Source organism: Leucoraja erinacea, chromosome 4 (genome assembly GCF_028641065.1).
Source record: "Leucoraja erinacea ecotype New England chromosome 4, Leri_hhj_1, whole genome shotgun sequence".
Lineage (NCBI taxonomy): Eukaryota > Metazoa > Chordata > Chondrichthyes > Rajiformes > Rajidae > Leucoraja > Leucoraja erinaceus.
Window position 1 is genome coordinate 99,496,067 of NC_073380.1, and position 15,291 is coordinate 99,511,357.

Consider the following 15,291-nt stretch of genomic DNA (forward strand, 5'->3'; position numbering starts at 1 on the left):
ATGTATTTGGCAATGATGATATAGGGCAATTGAAACCATTCGCTAGTATTTTGTAAATATACAACAAAATCTTGTATAGTGATTTCATAGTACTTCATAGGATTATTATCAAATATAAGTAGGTATTGTTTTAGACAATTGAGATTACATATTTGTTTTATATAGCGCCAGAGGGGAGACATTCTGGCAATCCTTTGGAAGAGCCACTGAAGACAGTAGCTTCTGATGATGTTACCACAATTAGAAATAGCCAAGCTGCTGAACAAGGAGGGTAGTTCTTAATGGGTTTTTAATTGTTATCTAGTTGAAATTGTAAATTTGTTGTTTCCAACAAGTTTTTGGTGAATGTGCTTAACTTTTTTTAACACTTTGGATGACAATCAATTTAAAGTGAGGAAACTTAAATATGCAACATGTTCTCTATCTTGAATAATATTTGTGTAGCACCTAGTTTTTTTTAAAATCCACAGTGTTCTTTTTAAATATTTATTATCAAAATAATTCTCATGTTCAAAAGTGCTGTGAATGAGCTGGTGAATTGCTGGGCAAAATAGATTTGGAAGTTGTGTATCCTAGGATTATTTGGTTGGTTAGATACACTCGTATGGTAATGGAGTCAGATGATTAGGCTTAGTTGGGTTCTGAAGGAAACTATTCAATCTTGGTTTATTCTGCTAGTTTTTAGTGGCTTTTAATACAATAAATTTGTCACGGTCAGGAAATGAAGCTTGAACCCGACAGCCCCTGTTCAGCTGTTATTTGCTGTTCAGTTTCAAGACTAAAGACTGTATTGAAGTGGTTACGCCCAAATATTCTAAGTGCCAATCTGTACTCTTTGCGGAAGAATTGTAAAAATTAAAATATCATATCAAACTCACTGCTTTCTTTTAGTTTTGTAGGTCGCTTTAAATCCCGCAAGGAGCGTGAAGCTGAACTTGGAGCTAAAGCAAAAGAATTCACCAATGTGTACATCAAGAACTTTGGGGAAGACATGGATGATGAGAGGCTGAAAGAAATCTTTAACAAATTCGGTGAGTTTTCATTTCTTTTTAATTTGTCAACAAAATTTAGAGAAATCACAAAAGTTTTTATGCAAAAGTAAAATTAGCCTAACTTCATTGGAAAATACTTGCAATTTAGTTACACTATTGATAGACTTCTCAGCCCCACCCATTCCTTTTGATTGATCAGAAATGAATTATATTTCCAAATTTTTGTTTATGGTTTAATGCCCATGCAGTCATTCTAGTCCAAATTTCCTGACTGCCAATGCTTGGCTCAAACATCTACCTGCAAATATCAGTAGTTAATTATGTACATTATGTATGCCATGGAGCTGTGACAGATGTATATGAACATTTATGTCTGAATATTCTCAATTGATCTGCATGCTTATCAGGTGCAGGATCAAACATATCCTCAATAAAATGTATCTACCCATGAGTCCAATTTTAAACTTCAATTAAACGGAAACTATCTAGTTAATGGCAAGATATACAATCACAGGGATCTTGGAGTCCAAGTAATTTCCTGTAATTGGTAATTAAGGCATATGGTATATTTCCTTCATAGGTTGAATCATTGAGAGGAAGTCAGGATGTCATATTACTGCTTTGTAGGTCTTTGGTCAGGCGACATTTGGAGAATTGTGTGCATTTCTGGAGATGTGGAGACTTTGGAGAGGATGCAAAAGAGGTTTACCAGAATGCTCAATGAACAAACTTGGATTGTTTTCTCTGAATGCAGAGGCTGAGGGGCGATGATTCTGATAGAAGTATATAAAATTGGGGTATCGATACGGCAGGTAATCGGAACCTTTTTTCCTAGGGTGAAACGTCAAAGGCTAGAGGACGTGGTTTTAAGATGAGAGGCAAAGTTTAAAGGAAATTTGCAGGGCAGATTTTTTAATTCAGTGGTGGATGCCTGGAATGTACTGTCGGATGGGTGTGGAGCAGGTATGATAGTGGATAGGTTCTTTAGTAACTTGTCAGTTTCTTTGTTGAACTAAATTAAGACACTTTTGGATAGGCACATGAATGCGCAGTTAATTGGGGGATATGGACCACGTGCAAGCAGAATAGTTTACCTTTGGTGGGGACTTTGTATGTGAAAGAGCCTACTCCTGTACTGTTTATGTTCTATGAAAGAGGAGGTGCCACGGTGTTGCAATATCTGCATGATGGCCCAGAAATATGTCTTGGATAATTGGCACGCTGCGCTTCTGCTCAATTGCTCGTAGCTTGCAAGAAAATAATTTTGCCCTGCAACTAGTTGTTCAACATGAAAAGTCAGTTAAAATTCCAAATTGTTTCATTAACGGATAAACTAGTTAATTATTTCCTTTTGTAACTGGATTCATCCCCATTCCTTCCACGTGGCGCATAATGATGTAACTGTTACTGTTTGCTTTTTTTAGTTCATTAGATTTCTTGACTAGCGAATGTCTGTCAAATGTAACTGCCTCTCTAAAGCTCTTGAATTTTGTTCATTTTCTTTTTAGGAGCATTCCTTAGTGTAAAAGTTATGACAGATGACAGTGGAAGATCGAAAGGGTTTGGCTTTGTCAGCTTTGAAAAGCACGAAGATGCACAAAAGGTAAGCAGTTGCAGTAATGTTCTGATGTTTGAGATTGTGACAAGTCTGTATGGACTTTCTACATAACTTGCATAGCTAAGATTTAAATTCCATCTAAGTTCATAACATGTTTCAACCCCCTGCGGTGGAGGCCTTGTAGGGAGAGTTTTGTTTGAACATAATATTAGCACATGAACACTCAGAACAGAGATATTAAACAGAAATTTAACCTGCATTATTTATGCTGTTCTACTGAAATGTACTTCTAAATAATACTATGGCTGCCACAGATTAGTTTTGCCTTCCGTATGTGCTCTTGTTGCATCAAGATCCTGCTTTTAAAGTTGTTAAATGTTTTTTCCAGGCTGTCGATGAGATGAATGGAAAGGAAATTAACGGGAGACAAGTTTACGTTGGCCGGGCACAGAAAAAAGTTGAACGACAGACAGAGCTGAAGCGCAAATTTGAACAGATGAAACAAGACCGGATCACAAGATACCAGGTGAATAGCAAAATTGCTGGTGTTTAAGGGTATTGAACTAAAGCAAGAGGAATTTAATCAAAGTTAGTGTTAAATGTATCATAAAACCATACTCCGTGGGCTAGACAATATTTGTGGAGATAAACGTGTTTAACATTTCTGTAACCTTGGGTTAAGGCCATCTCATTTTGTTCTGTTATTGCTGTTCTTAAAGTACCTGTTTATAGTTTTTCCTTTTAAAAAAAAAAGCTGCTTTATTGATCTTGAAGTTTGACCCACCTACTCCAATTGTGATTATCTTTACCCAAAATCAAATAAAATGAGTGTGAATGTAATTAATGGATTACAAATGCTTGGCTGCCAACCTGGCTGGTAAATGTAGTTTAATTTATTGTCACGTGTATCACGATACTATGAAACATGTTTTAAAAGATATCTGTTGTCATCTTTGTGTGTTTAGATTAAGCGTTCGTGTTTTTCATTACCAAACTTGGTGGTGTACTAGGGCCTACTCTAGTTAAATGTTGTGCATGGATATCATTGTAATTTTTGTTCATGAGATGTGGCTAAGAATGTGTTAGATTTATTGTGTATCCCCATTTGACCTTTGGAAAGCAATTACCTACCATGAGACATTGAGAGTGCTTTCGCAATGTTTCAAGGCAGCTCGCCATCTTGTGAAGGTCAGTGGTGTTGAATAATAAGCGATGGATTTTAGCAATATCATCCACAACTCATAAATAGCAAGGCACCTTGCACGATATACCGTATTTCCCAACAATGAAGACGCACCCCCATTCTGAGTCGCTAAATTTTGAAAGAAGTCTGGCGGGACCGGATCATGGGTTTGATTAGTCAGTAGAAAGGAAGACAGCAGTCAGCCCTCCGCCCAGTAGTTACCTGCCAACCACCACCTCCACCGGTTGGGCCTGTGCTGAAGGACACTTCCGCTGTCCGGTCCCGGCCGTTGTTCGCAGCCACCCGGGTCAGTTGTGTGCCCCGTGAATGACTGCAGTTCCCCGGTTGGCTCGCTTGCCCCAGGTCTGGCTGTTGCACCCAGGTCAGCTCACGTGCCCCAGGTCTGGCAGTTGCACCCAGGTCACCTCGCTTGTCCCAGGCCTGGCTGCAGTTCCCAGGTCGGCTGCGTACCCCAGGAATGGCTGCAGTTCCCAGGTCGCCTGCGTGCCACGGGACTGGCTGTAGTGCCCTGTTTGGCTTGCTTGCCCCTGGATGGGGTGCCTAGGTTGCCTGCGTGCCCCGGGACTGGCTCCAGTTCCCAGGTCGCGAAAACTAATTGGGGGGGGGAAAATACGCCTGCGGGCCGGATGATTTTGGGTTATGGGCCCGATCCAGGGCCGTAGGTTGCCGACCCTTTGTTAGACCTCATTGTGTCCCTCCATGTTTTAAAAGCGATTTGGCAAACAAGCTAACCTTCGGCATCCAAGACGCAGGTAAATTTTCGGGCCTTATTTTAGGGTAAAAAATAGTGTATTCATTGCCAGGAAATACGGAATGTATGCACATCGAACTCGGCAACAGGCTTGACAGTAAGGGCTTTGATTTTGAAGATATGATAAACATCCAGTCGAGATGCGCTATTTTGTGGTGTTTCCAGTGCAAGATTTGCCTGTTGCCTTCAAAATAGGTGCTTTTGCTTTGTTGTGAGCCAAGGTGAGCTTCTTCAGTAGTTGTTCACTGATGGTTTTGGTGAACCATTAATCCAGTTCCTTACATGATGCCTAGTTGCTGCTTTGGAGCTCCATTCTACATTTGGAGTGGATTTGGGTTGTTAGGCAGTGAGCCACCTGCTCCAGAATGAACTATCTAACTTGTCATTCTAACTACATTACATGTGGCTGGTCCAGTGAACCTTATTGTGTTAGTGGAAGATTTAATGTCAGTACATTATGGAGGATTTAATAGTGATGCCATTGTATGTAAAATGTCAGTGGTTACATGCTAGTGATTGAAATTTGTGTGAAACAAAGATTTGCCAGTTATTAACCAGACTTGCTATATGCAGCCACAGTTTATTTATTTATAATGAACTGCAAGCACAGCTCGACACCACATTCTACAATAACCATTTCCATTTCTGAATTTATTTTAATATTTGAGCCAGTGAAGGGTGATTGATATTGAGCATGCTCCTTTGTATATCTAATTGAATGTTTGATCATTCCCAGCACTTTATTCAATTTCCACTGCCACCCAATGCTTTTAAGGTTTCTAGGGATCTTTGATAGCATGGAAACATAGAAAATAGGTGCAGGAGAAGGCCATTCGGCCCTTCGAGCCTGCACCCCCATTCAATATGATCATGGCTGATCATCCAACAGTATCGTGTACCTGCCTTCTCTCCATACCCCCTGATCCCTTTAGCCACAAGGACCACATCTAACTCCCTCTTAAATATGGCCAATGAACTGGCCTCAACTACCTTCTGTGGCAGAGAATTCCAGAGATTTACCACTATCTGTGTGAAAAATGTTTTTCTCATCTCGGTCCTAAAAGATTTCCCCATTATCCTTAAACTGTGACCCCTTGATCTGGACTTCCCCAACATCGGGAACAATCTTCCTGCATCTAGCCTGTCCAACCCCTTAAGAATTTTGTACGTTTCTATAAGATCCCCCTCAATCTTCTAAATTCTAGTGAGTACAAGCCGAGTCTATCCAGTCTTTCTTTATATGAAAGTCCTGCCATCCCAGGAATCAGTCTGGCGAACCTTCTCTGTACTCCCTCTATGGCAAGAATGTCTTTCCTCAGATTAGGAAACCAAAACTGTACGCAATACTCCAGGTGTGGTCTCACCAAGACCCTGTACAACTCCAGTAGAACCTCCCTGCTCCTATACTCAAATCCTTTTGCTATGAATGCTAACATACCATTCGCTGTCTTCACTGCCTGCTGCACCTGCATGCCTACTTTCAATGACTGGTGTGCCATGACACCCAGGTCTCGTTGCATCTCCCTTTTTCCTAATCGGCCACCATTCAGATAATAGTCTACTTTCCTGTTTTAGCCACCAAAGTGGATAACCTCACATTTATCCACATTATACTGCATCTGCCATGCATTGCCCACTCACCTAGCCTATCTAAGTCACCTTGCAGCCTCCTAGCATCCTCCTTACAGCTAACACTGCCACCCAACTTCGTATCATCCGCAAACTTGGAGATGTTGCATTCTATTCCCTCATCCAACATTAGTGTCAAGACCATTTGTATCACTTTCTTGCTCCGTTTTTGGACCAGGGCTGAAAAAGGTGTGGAGCAAAGTGAGTCGAGCTTTTTCAGTGAGTGCATTATTGTAGCACATGGACTGGCACATCTGAACAGTTCCCACATTATCAAATAAGTAGCAGTGTTAGTTGTATTGGAAAAAAATGGGGCATGATGTATCTAGTGTATTTTGTTCCTCGACATCCCATGGAGTGAACTATAGTTGAGGAATGACATTTCATGTGACGGACTTGAAGATCAGATGGATTATCCAATTTGTCTCTGTCTCATAAATCCAAATACTTGAGTTGGACTCTTAAAATAAGCTGCCTTTGTACTGTGTGATTTTAACAGAGATTCCATATATCAGAAACTTCATGTTCACTTTCAGGTGGATGTAAAATATTCTGTTTTGCATTGTCATAAGGAATAGGCCATTTGGCCCATCAAGTCTATTCTGCCATTCAATCATGGCTGAGCTATCAAGATCATATTAATAAAGAGAACCGTGAACTTTGTGTAACAATTGTCCTTCAATCAATATATTTGAAAGTGACCTGGCTATTGCAGTGCCATTGACAGGAATTTGCTGTCTTGAAATGGCTTTCCTAGATTAGAGGAGTTTACAATTAATATGCCATGGAACATCTTGTGCCTATCAATGATGATAGGTAAACACAAGTTTTTCTTCCTTGTTTTTGTAATCGGGAGTTGGCCTCTGTCGTTGATGGAAGTGTTAACGAATCTCTTTTTCCAATGAAGTGGAATTCTTAAGGAACTGCGTCATTTTGTTTGTGTCGCTGCTGTGACATTTGCTGCTTGTTTGTTCAAAGGACAAGGCAATGTCATTGTAACTTATAGCTTGTGCTTTTTAAAGTACATTAATGTTTAACTATCATTTAATTTTACGTGGACGTTTTTTCAATTGTAGGGGGTCAACCTTTACGTCAAAAATCTGGATGATGGTATTGATGATGAGCGGCTGCGCAAAGAATTTTCACCATTTGGCACAATTACAAGTGCTAAGGTACAAAGCTTTTTTGTGCTAATATTGCTACCATGTAGCCTGTTATAGGAAGAATGATTTTGTGCCAGAATTATAAAAGTGGTACTTTCTCCCTGTGACTGCTCTGGTTTCCTCCCACATCCCAAAAGCGTGTGGATTTATAGGTTAATTGGACTCTAAATGTTCCCCTAGTGTGTAGGAAGTCAAGAGTGTTTTATTGTCATATGTCCCAGATAGAACAATTAAATTCTACGAACACATACGTACACACAAAAAACAAACAATAGTAGTACAATAATAATTCAGAGTTTATTTGAGGTTGTAGTGTTTAATAGCCTGATGGCTGTAGGAAAGAAGCTGTTCCTGAACTTGGACGTTACAGTTTTCAGGTACTTCTTCCTGTAGATCCACAAGCACCCTTAATTTTGCCACAGAAGGCTGTGGAGACCAAGCCAATGGTTATTTTTTAAGGCAGAGATAGATAGATTCTTGATTAGTACGGGTGTCGGGGATTATGGGGAGAAGGCAGGAGAATAGAGTTAAGAGGAAGAGGTAGATCAGCCGCATAGTATAGTAGGCTTGATAGGCTGAATGACCTTATTTTCTGGGCAGTGTTTTTGAAGATACATTATTTTCAACAAGAACATAATTATTCTTGCTTTATTCTGTGAAAGGAACAATCCTGTCCAATCCTTTAAGAATTTTATGTTTCTATAAGATCCGCTCTCATTCTTCTACATTCCAGTGAATTTCTGTTTATATGTTCATGTACGTCAATATACTTCAGGCATTACAAGAGAGAGTTAATGATATAATTCCATTTACCAGGACTAAACCCAATGTTTGATTTGCATTGTGTTTGGGAGCAGTGACAAAATATCTACCACCTTTACTCATCACACCCTTTTCAGAGCGTACAAATGCAGTATCTTGTTCCACAAAAACAACTTAACATATTAGGGAATGTTCTGTTCCATCCATTCACACGTGTTCCCAATAATGCAATGTATTTCTGAAATTGTAAATAGGACTACTTAAATTAAGTAGGGTGAAGGAAATTGATATTAATAAACCAACGGAACTAATGGAAACATTCAGTAGAGCAGGTAGTATTTGTGAAGACAGAGTGGGTTATGTTTCGATTCCCTTCCTCACAGAAAGAGAGGTTCTAGTTCATTGTTTTTGATAGCTCCAGATGTGGGAGTCAAGTTTGCATAAAATGCGCGATTTTCTTTATTTTGGTTTTGAGGAGCCATTGAATAAGCGGGTTCGGTATTCCGACTGCACATGTCCAGATCGTAGGTCACTCGCCATAAACAATGTTGGTAGGTGAGCAGCCAAACAGACCTTCCTTTCATCCGTATTTTCCAGCTTTGAATCTTCTAGATAAGAAAATACTGCTTTTAAACTGCCTATCTCCTTGTCCAGTGGCTGTCGGTTGGCCCCCTTGGTGCTGGCGGGGCCCAAGCCCTAGTCATCGGCGGGGATGCACACGGGGTGCTGCAGTGCCTCGGTGGGTCAGGCAACATCTCTGGAGAAGGGTCTCGACCGGAAATGTCACCCATTCCTTTTCTTCGAGGATGCTGCCTGTCCAGCTGAGTTCCTGCAGCGCTTTGTGTGTATCCCCGTTGATGGTGTCGGCTTCTGTTGGGGTGTGGGGCGGGGGGAGCGGGTCAATGCAAAAAGGTGTTGGGGTCAGGAGAGAAATCCAAAACATTACAGCTAATAATGTGTTCGGGTTTATAGTAATAAAGGAGGGCAAGGAGAAGAAGCATGAGAGGAATGGAAATTGAGAAGCAGAGGACATAGCTTTAAGGTGAGGGGGGAAAGATTTAATAGCAACAATGGGGTAACTTTTTCACACAAAGGGTGATGGGTGTATGATTCGAGCTGCTGGAGGAAATAGTTGACGCAGGTATCATTGCAATGTTTAAGAAACCATTAGGTAGACAAAAGTGCTGGAGAAACTCAGCGGGTGCAGCAGCATCTATGGAGCGAAGGAAAGAGGCAATGTCGAACACCTCCGCTCGGTCCGCATTAACCAACCTGATCTCCCGGTGGCTCAGCACTTCAATTCCCCCTCCCATTCAGAACCTGATATCTGTCCTGGGCCTCTTCCATGGCCAGAGTGAGCACCACCGGAAATTGGAGGAGCAGCACTGCTTGGGCAGTCTGCACCCTATAGGCATAAACATTGAATTCTCCAATTTCCGGTAGCCCTTGCTGTCTCCTCCCCTTCTCAGCTCTCCCTCAGCCTTCGGGTTCCTCTTTTTCCTTTTCCCCCCCACCCTACATCAGCCTGAAGAAGGGTTTTGGCCCGAAACGTGGCCTCTTTCTTTCGCTTCATAGATGCTGCTGCACCCGCTGAGTTTTTCCAGCACTTTAGTCTATCTTCAATTTTCCAGCATCTGCAGTTCAATTCCATTAAGAAACCATTAGGCGGGTACATGGCTAGGACAGGTTTAGACGGATATGAGCAAAACACAGAGAAGTGGGACTAGTGCATTTGGGACATGTTGGCCAGTGTGGGCAAATTGGGCTGAAGGGCCTGTTTCCACACTTAAAGACTGTGGAATTGCAAAGTAAGGCAGCTTGTATGTGATAACTTTTAGCCAATTAATAGTGATTGGGAGGAAGCAGCTGGAAGGAGCAATATGACCAGAATATGATATTTGCATAAGATCATAAATGAGAGGAGTAGAAATAGGCCATTCGGCCCATCAAGTCTACTCCACCATTTCCCTCCTGACCTCATTCTCCTTTCTTCTACCCATAACCTCTGACACCAAAAACCCAGCTGGAGTTAGGCTTTAAATATAGCATCCTTAAAAATCGTCACATGGGGAATATGAAGAGGATGTGTCTGTCCTTTTGTTGGAGGATCTGGAACTAGGGACCACTGCATAAAAATAACGTATAGCCCATTTGGAACAGAGATGAGGCAAAATCTCAGACAGTGGATATAGATTCTGGGAATATTCCTAAAATAGATTGTCAATGGTGAAGAGTTACAGTGGGTAGGTGGGAATGCCGAGTTTACAAACAGATCAGCTGCCGTCTGAATAAATGACAGAACTCCAGGAATTAGAAGCCAACTCTTCACTCACATGTGTGCATGTCTTAAGGAGCTGCCATTCAGGACAAGTAAAGTGGGCAAGAAGGGAAATGCCATTGCCTGTGACCTAGCTGCCTGATGGTGAAAGGCTGAGGAGATGCCCAAAGGCTGGAGCTTTAGTTTAGTAGTTTATTTTTGTCATATGTATCGAAGTACAGTGAAAAGCTTCAGTTTAGTTTATTGTCACGTGTACTGAGGGTTGTCAGTGAAGACTCAATTGAATTAGTAATAAATCAACATCTTAAAACAAAGAACACCCATTGGCATTTTGCTTAATCTGTGGAAGTTCAGGTATTTTTTGACTACTTGTTTAAATTAATCTTGATGGTAGATATTGCCAAAATGAAATTTTAAAGGAAAAATATATCAACTTTTTACAATTTTATGTCTACACGTAATGGTTATTTATCAGGTCGTCTCTCTTTTACTGTACAGGTGATGATGGAGCATGGGCGCAGTAAAGGCTTTGGATTTGTCTGTTTCTCTTCACCAGAGGAGGCTACCAAGGCTGTAACAGAGATGAATGGCCGGATTGTTAGCACCAAGCCTTTGTATGTTGCTCTGGCTCAGCGCAAAGAAGAACGGCAAGCTCATTTGACAAACCAATACATGCAGAGAATGGCGAGTGTCAGAGCTGTTCCCAATCCTGTTATCAATCCTTATCAACCTGCTCCACCATCTGGGTATTTCATGGCAGCTATCCCTCAGGTAAATATAGTAAAAGAAAAGGTGGTAGTGGGGGTGAATTTTGTATTTACAGAGCATGTAAATGAGCTTTTAATGTAATCACAGCAGATATTTTTAGTTTTTGATAAATGGTTAACTAAATTATTCACAGGCTCAGAACCGTGCTGCATATTACCCAGCAAGTCAGATTGCACAGCTTCGACCAAGCCCTAGATGGGCTGCCCAAAGTGTCAGACCCCAATGTAAGTACAAGTGGTTTTATATGTACTTAACACTTGTGTAGGTTGCTGTTTGGATAGTTTATCATAACTTAACTTGGATATTTCTTGTTAGCATTCCAGGGTATGCCCGGCAGCATGCGTCCAACTGGTCCCCGACCACCAACCATCAGCTCCATGAGACCAACTTCAGCTCAGGTGCCACGTGTCATGAGCACTCAGCGTGTTGGTGAGTTGACAGTTAAGAACGTGTCTTAAACTTGGTGAAATTCGTAGAGTTATTAGTCGAGGCATGTTCCACTATTTGATTACATTTGGTCTTGTATCTTTGATCTTTCTTCAACTGTTTCTTTTATCTTTGTAAACTACCTCTGGTAGTTTGGTCAAATAGGCAAGGTGACTGGTGGTTTAAAAAAAAAGTGGTAACACATTGGCCCTTTAAAAGAAGTAGAAATTATTTTTGCGGTGAAGGTTTTACTACAGCTGTTAGGATTTCATGCCCTTCAGAAGGTAGAGGTCCCACACACTTCACAACCAACTAATTATTCTTAAAACTGGTCTTTGTTTTACATTAGTGTGATAAAACTGCATTCATCTTAAAATCCACACTGTCATGTTTATAGTAATCAATTTCATTGGGCTGGAGCTTTCATTGCTGAGGAATCCTGATGATTCCATTCAAATCTATTGGCATTTCTTGGTATAAGTGCTCTAAAATTCAAGATTTCTGCATGTGCTGAGCTTTGTTAATCAAACCTTACCTGACCCGGGAAGTGATTTCATGAAGTGCTGCAATTGCCCTGAAGTTTACTTATTGCGCTTGTCAATCAGGGCAAGAAGGGTAACATTTGTAGGGCCGAGATGGCCTGTTTCCGTGCTGTAATTGTTATATGGTTATTTACATTTGATTTTATCTTTTCAATTGTTTTCAATGTCTCAATTGTTTTCTGAGTGAGACGTTAGTTTTTCTTTAGATTATTTTATCATTAATGTTGCTGTTTGTGCAACCCTGTTGTGGCCAGAGACATTTGGAAGTATTAGATGTACTTGACAATTTGATAGCTGACAAACTGGGGTTGGGGAGGGGCGGGATATACAGATTTTATAGCAGATCTGTGGGCGATGTAAGTGTGGCCCACCCAAGTAACAGCAAGATCAAATGCTATGTTTCCTCTTCAGATTTGATTGTCTTGGGGTAGTTAGTTGATGTAATTGGATCTGGGGATAAATGTGTGTACATGATATGCACATTAACAATCCATGTTTTGTGGAAGTTTACCAATGAAAGATTGGTGAAACATGGTGTTTTGATTTTCATGCTATATTAGTTGGGACTGTTAATGTAAAATTGTAAGCCTTGAATTGCCATTTAAATATTTAAAGCTCTTCCATTTTTGAGAAAAGGCTTTGTATACAGGGTTTAGCTGCCAAACTTTATTGAAAGGGAGCTTCATTTGATTGTGTTCTGCCATTCTGGGTTGTGGTGGACACTTTGGCTTTCTGCCAACGGTGCAATGCTTTAGGAATGCTGAATCGTCTCGTTATAATGAGACTTGCTAAATCAGGCCCCTATTTGTCCTAGTGTGCCATATTTAATAAAAATATAGTATTAGCTTTTATCACATTACTACGTGCAGGAGTAGGCCATTCGGCCCTTCGAGCCTGCACTGCCATTCAAGGCTGATCATCCAACTCGGTATCCTGTACCTGCCTTCTCTCCATACCCCCTGATTCCTTTAGCCACAAGGGACACATCTAACTCCCTCTTAAATATAGCAAATGAACTGGCCTCAACTACCTTTGTGGCAGAGAATTCTAGAGATTCACCACTCTCTGTGTGAAAAATGTTTTTCTCATTTCAGTCCTAAAAGATTTCCCCCTTATCCTTAAACTGTGACCCCTAGTTCTGGACTTATTAGGCTTCAACAATATTTTTCATTACTGTGAAATGTTTTGGGGCATTGAGTTGTGTGAAGGTTTTTGAACAGCTAAAATGTTATATGTTAATGGTTGCTGCGACTAAAGCAGGTTGCACCTTGAATATTTGGGTGGGATCATGTTTTTGCAGTCAACTTTTCCTTGGTGAGCTGTACCATTTGAGTCGGAACTTGTAAATCTGCTGAACAACTTAGAATTCAAATTACGAAGTAGGCTTTAAGTTACTACCTTGATTTTAAAGTAACAAAATATCAAACTGAGATGGCTTTTTCTGGCCGTGAAAGTTTTTGAACTTTGAGAATTTCTTTTTAAAGCTAACACTGCAACACAGACAATGGGACCTCGTCCTGGTGCTACTGCTCCTGGTGTTCGTTCGTTTACACAATACAAATATGCTGCAGGAGTCCGCAATCCTCAACAACATCTAAATACTCAGCCTCCAGTTGCTATGCAACAGGTACTTTTTTCATTTCTGATTTGGGCTGCACATGTTGAATAGTGTGCGGTATTAGTCAGTGCAGGAAGGATGTCATTGTGGTGGAGCAACAATTCACTATGTTATTGCTTGGATTGGAGGACTTTAGTTATGGGGATAGGCTGGGCTTATTTTCGCCTGAGTTTAGGAAGTTGAGGGATGACCTGATATGACTGAGGCATCGATAAAAATATCATGAGACCCTAGGTTAAAGATGAAAGAACGAGCATTAAAGAGGGTCTAAGGAATAGGGTTTACAGACTGGTTAATATCTGAAAAGTGCTGCCAGAGGTGGTGGTGGAATTGGATACAATTTCTATAACAGAATGGTTATATACTTGCATACCATGGTATACTATAGTCTGAAGAAGAGTCTCGACCCAAAAGGTCAACCATTCATTCCTTCTCGCCAGAGATGCTGCCTGTCCCGCTGAGTTACTCCAGCTTTTTGTGTCTACCTTTGGTTTGAACCAGCATCTGCCATTCCTTCTTACACATACTATAGACTATCCAGCTTTGGGATATTGCAATCTAGATTGGTTCAATGCACAACTAAGTAATTGTCTTCTGGGTCAGACAGTAAATCAGTTCATCTTTAAATATATTACTCTAAAACAAGATAATCTCATTGATATTGAAAATCAAAACAGCTGTAGGTGCTTGAGTTTGGGGAGGTAATCAAACGCTCAGGCATGGAAAGAAAAATATTAATTTCAAGCTGCAACTTCATTAGAAGTGGGACAGGGAGAAATGCAAGTAGGAGAAAAGGTAGGGAGAGACATGTAGATCAAAGTGTGATATAAAGAGGACTTGAAATGACTTAATGGGGATAGTAATCATTACCTTAAGACGCAAAGACCTTAAGTTTAATATTGATTATAACAAGTGGCCTGCATTTTACCATGCACAAAGGAAGGTTGTGTGGTTATTGGAGCTTCATTGTCCCAGCCTCCAACATTGTTTAGTGCCCAAGGCCAGATTGCTTTTTAGCTACTTTTCCAATGTTACACCTTAAGAATGGAAGTGGGAATATTTGCTGCTGATTGTGTAACTTTCCATTCCATTTCTATTTCAGGAGATGAATATCTAGATAATGTTTAACTATTTGATATGTGATATTTGTGCTGCATTAGTGCTAGCCATGACCATTGAGCCCTACACCAACATCTATAACATGTAACAATTACAGCACGGAAACAGGCCATCTCAGCCCTTCTCGTCTGTGTCGAACACTTACTCTCACCTAGTCCCATCTACCTGCACTCAGACCATAACCCTCCATTCCTTTCCCGTCCATATACCTATCCAATTTATTTTAAAATGATAAAATCGAACTTGCCTCCACCACTTCCACTGGAACTCATTCCACACAGCTACCACTCTCTGAGTAAAGAAGTTCCCCCTCGTGTTACCCCTAAACTTTTGTCCCTTAATTCTCAAATCCTGTCCTCTTGTTTGAATCTTCCCTACTCTCAGTGGGAAAAGCTTATCCACGTCAACACGTCTATCCCTCTCATAATTTTAAAGACCTCTATCAAGTCCCCCCCTTAACCTTCTGCGCTCCAAAGAATAA

The 15,291-nt window shown here is 40.7% G+C and overlaps 1 protein-coding gene across 1 annotated transcript in view; it reads left to right on the forward strand.

Annotated features, from left to right (window-relative positions):
• Window positions 1-15,291, forward strand: part of pabpc1b (poly A binding protein, cytoplasmic 1 b) — a 40,352-nt gene that overhangs the window by 9,601 nt on the left and 15,460 nt on the right. Inside the window, exons 4-11 of the mRNA XM_055634856.1 lie at window positions 892-1,031; window positions 2,501-2,595; window positions 2,939-3,076; window positions 7,211-7,306; window positions 10,836-11,108; window positions 11,239-11,329; window positions 11,421-11,534; window positions 13,558-13,700. Coding sequence (XP_055490831.1) covers window positions 892-1,031; window positions 2,501-2,595; window positions 2,939-3,076; window positions 7,211-7,306; window positions 10,836-11,108; window positions 11,239-11,329; window positions 11,421-11,534; window positions 13,558-13,700 — 1,090 coding nt within the window. The remainder of the gene's footprint in view (window positions 1-891; window positions 1,032-2,500; window positions 2,596-2,938; window positions 3,077-7,210; window positions 7,307-10,835; window positions 11,109-11,238; window positions 11,330-11,420; window positions 11,535-13,557; window positions 13,701-15,291) is intronic.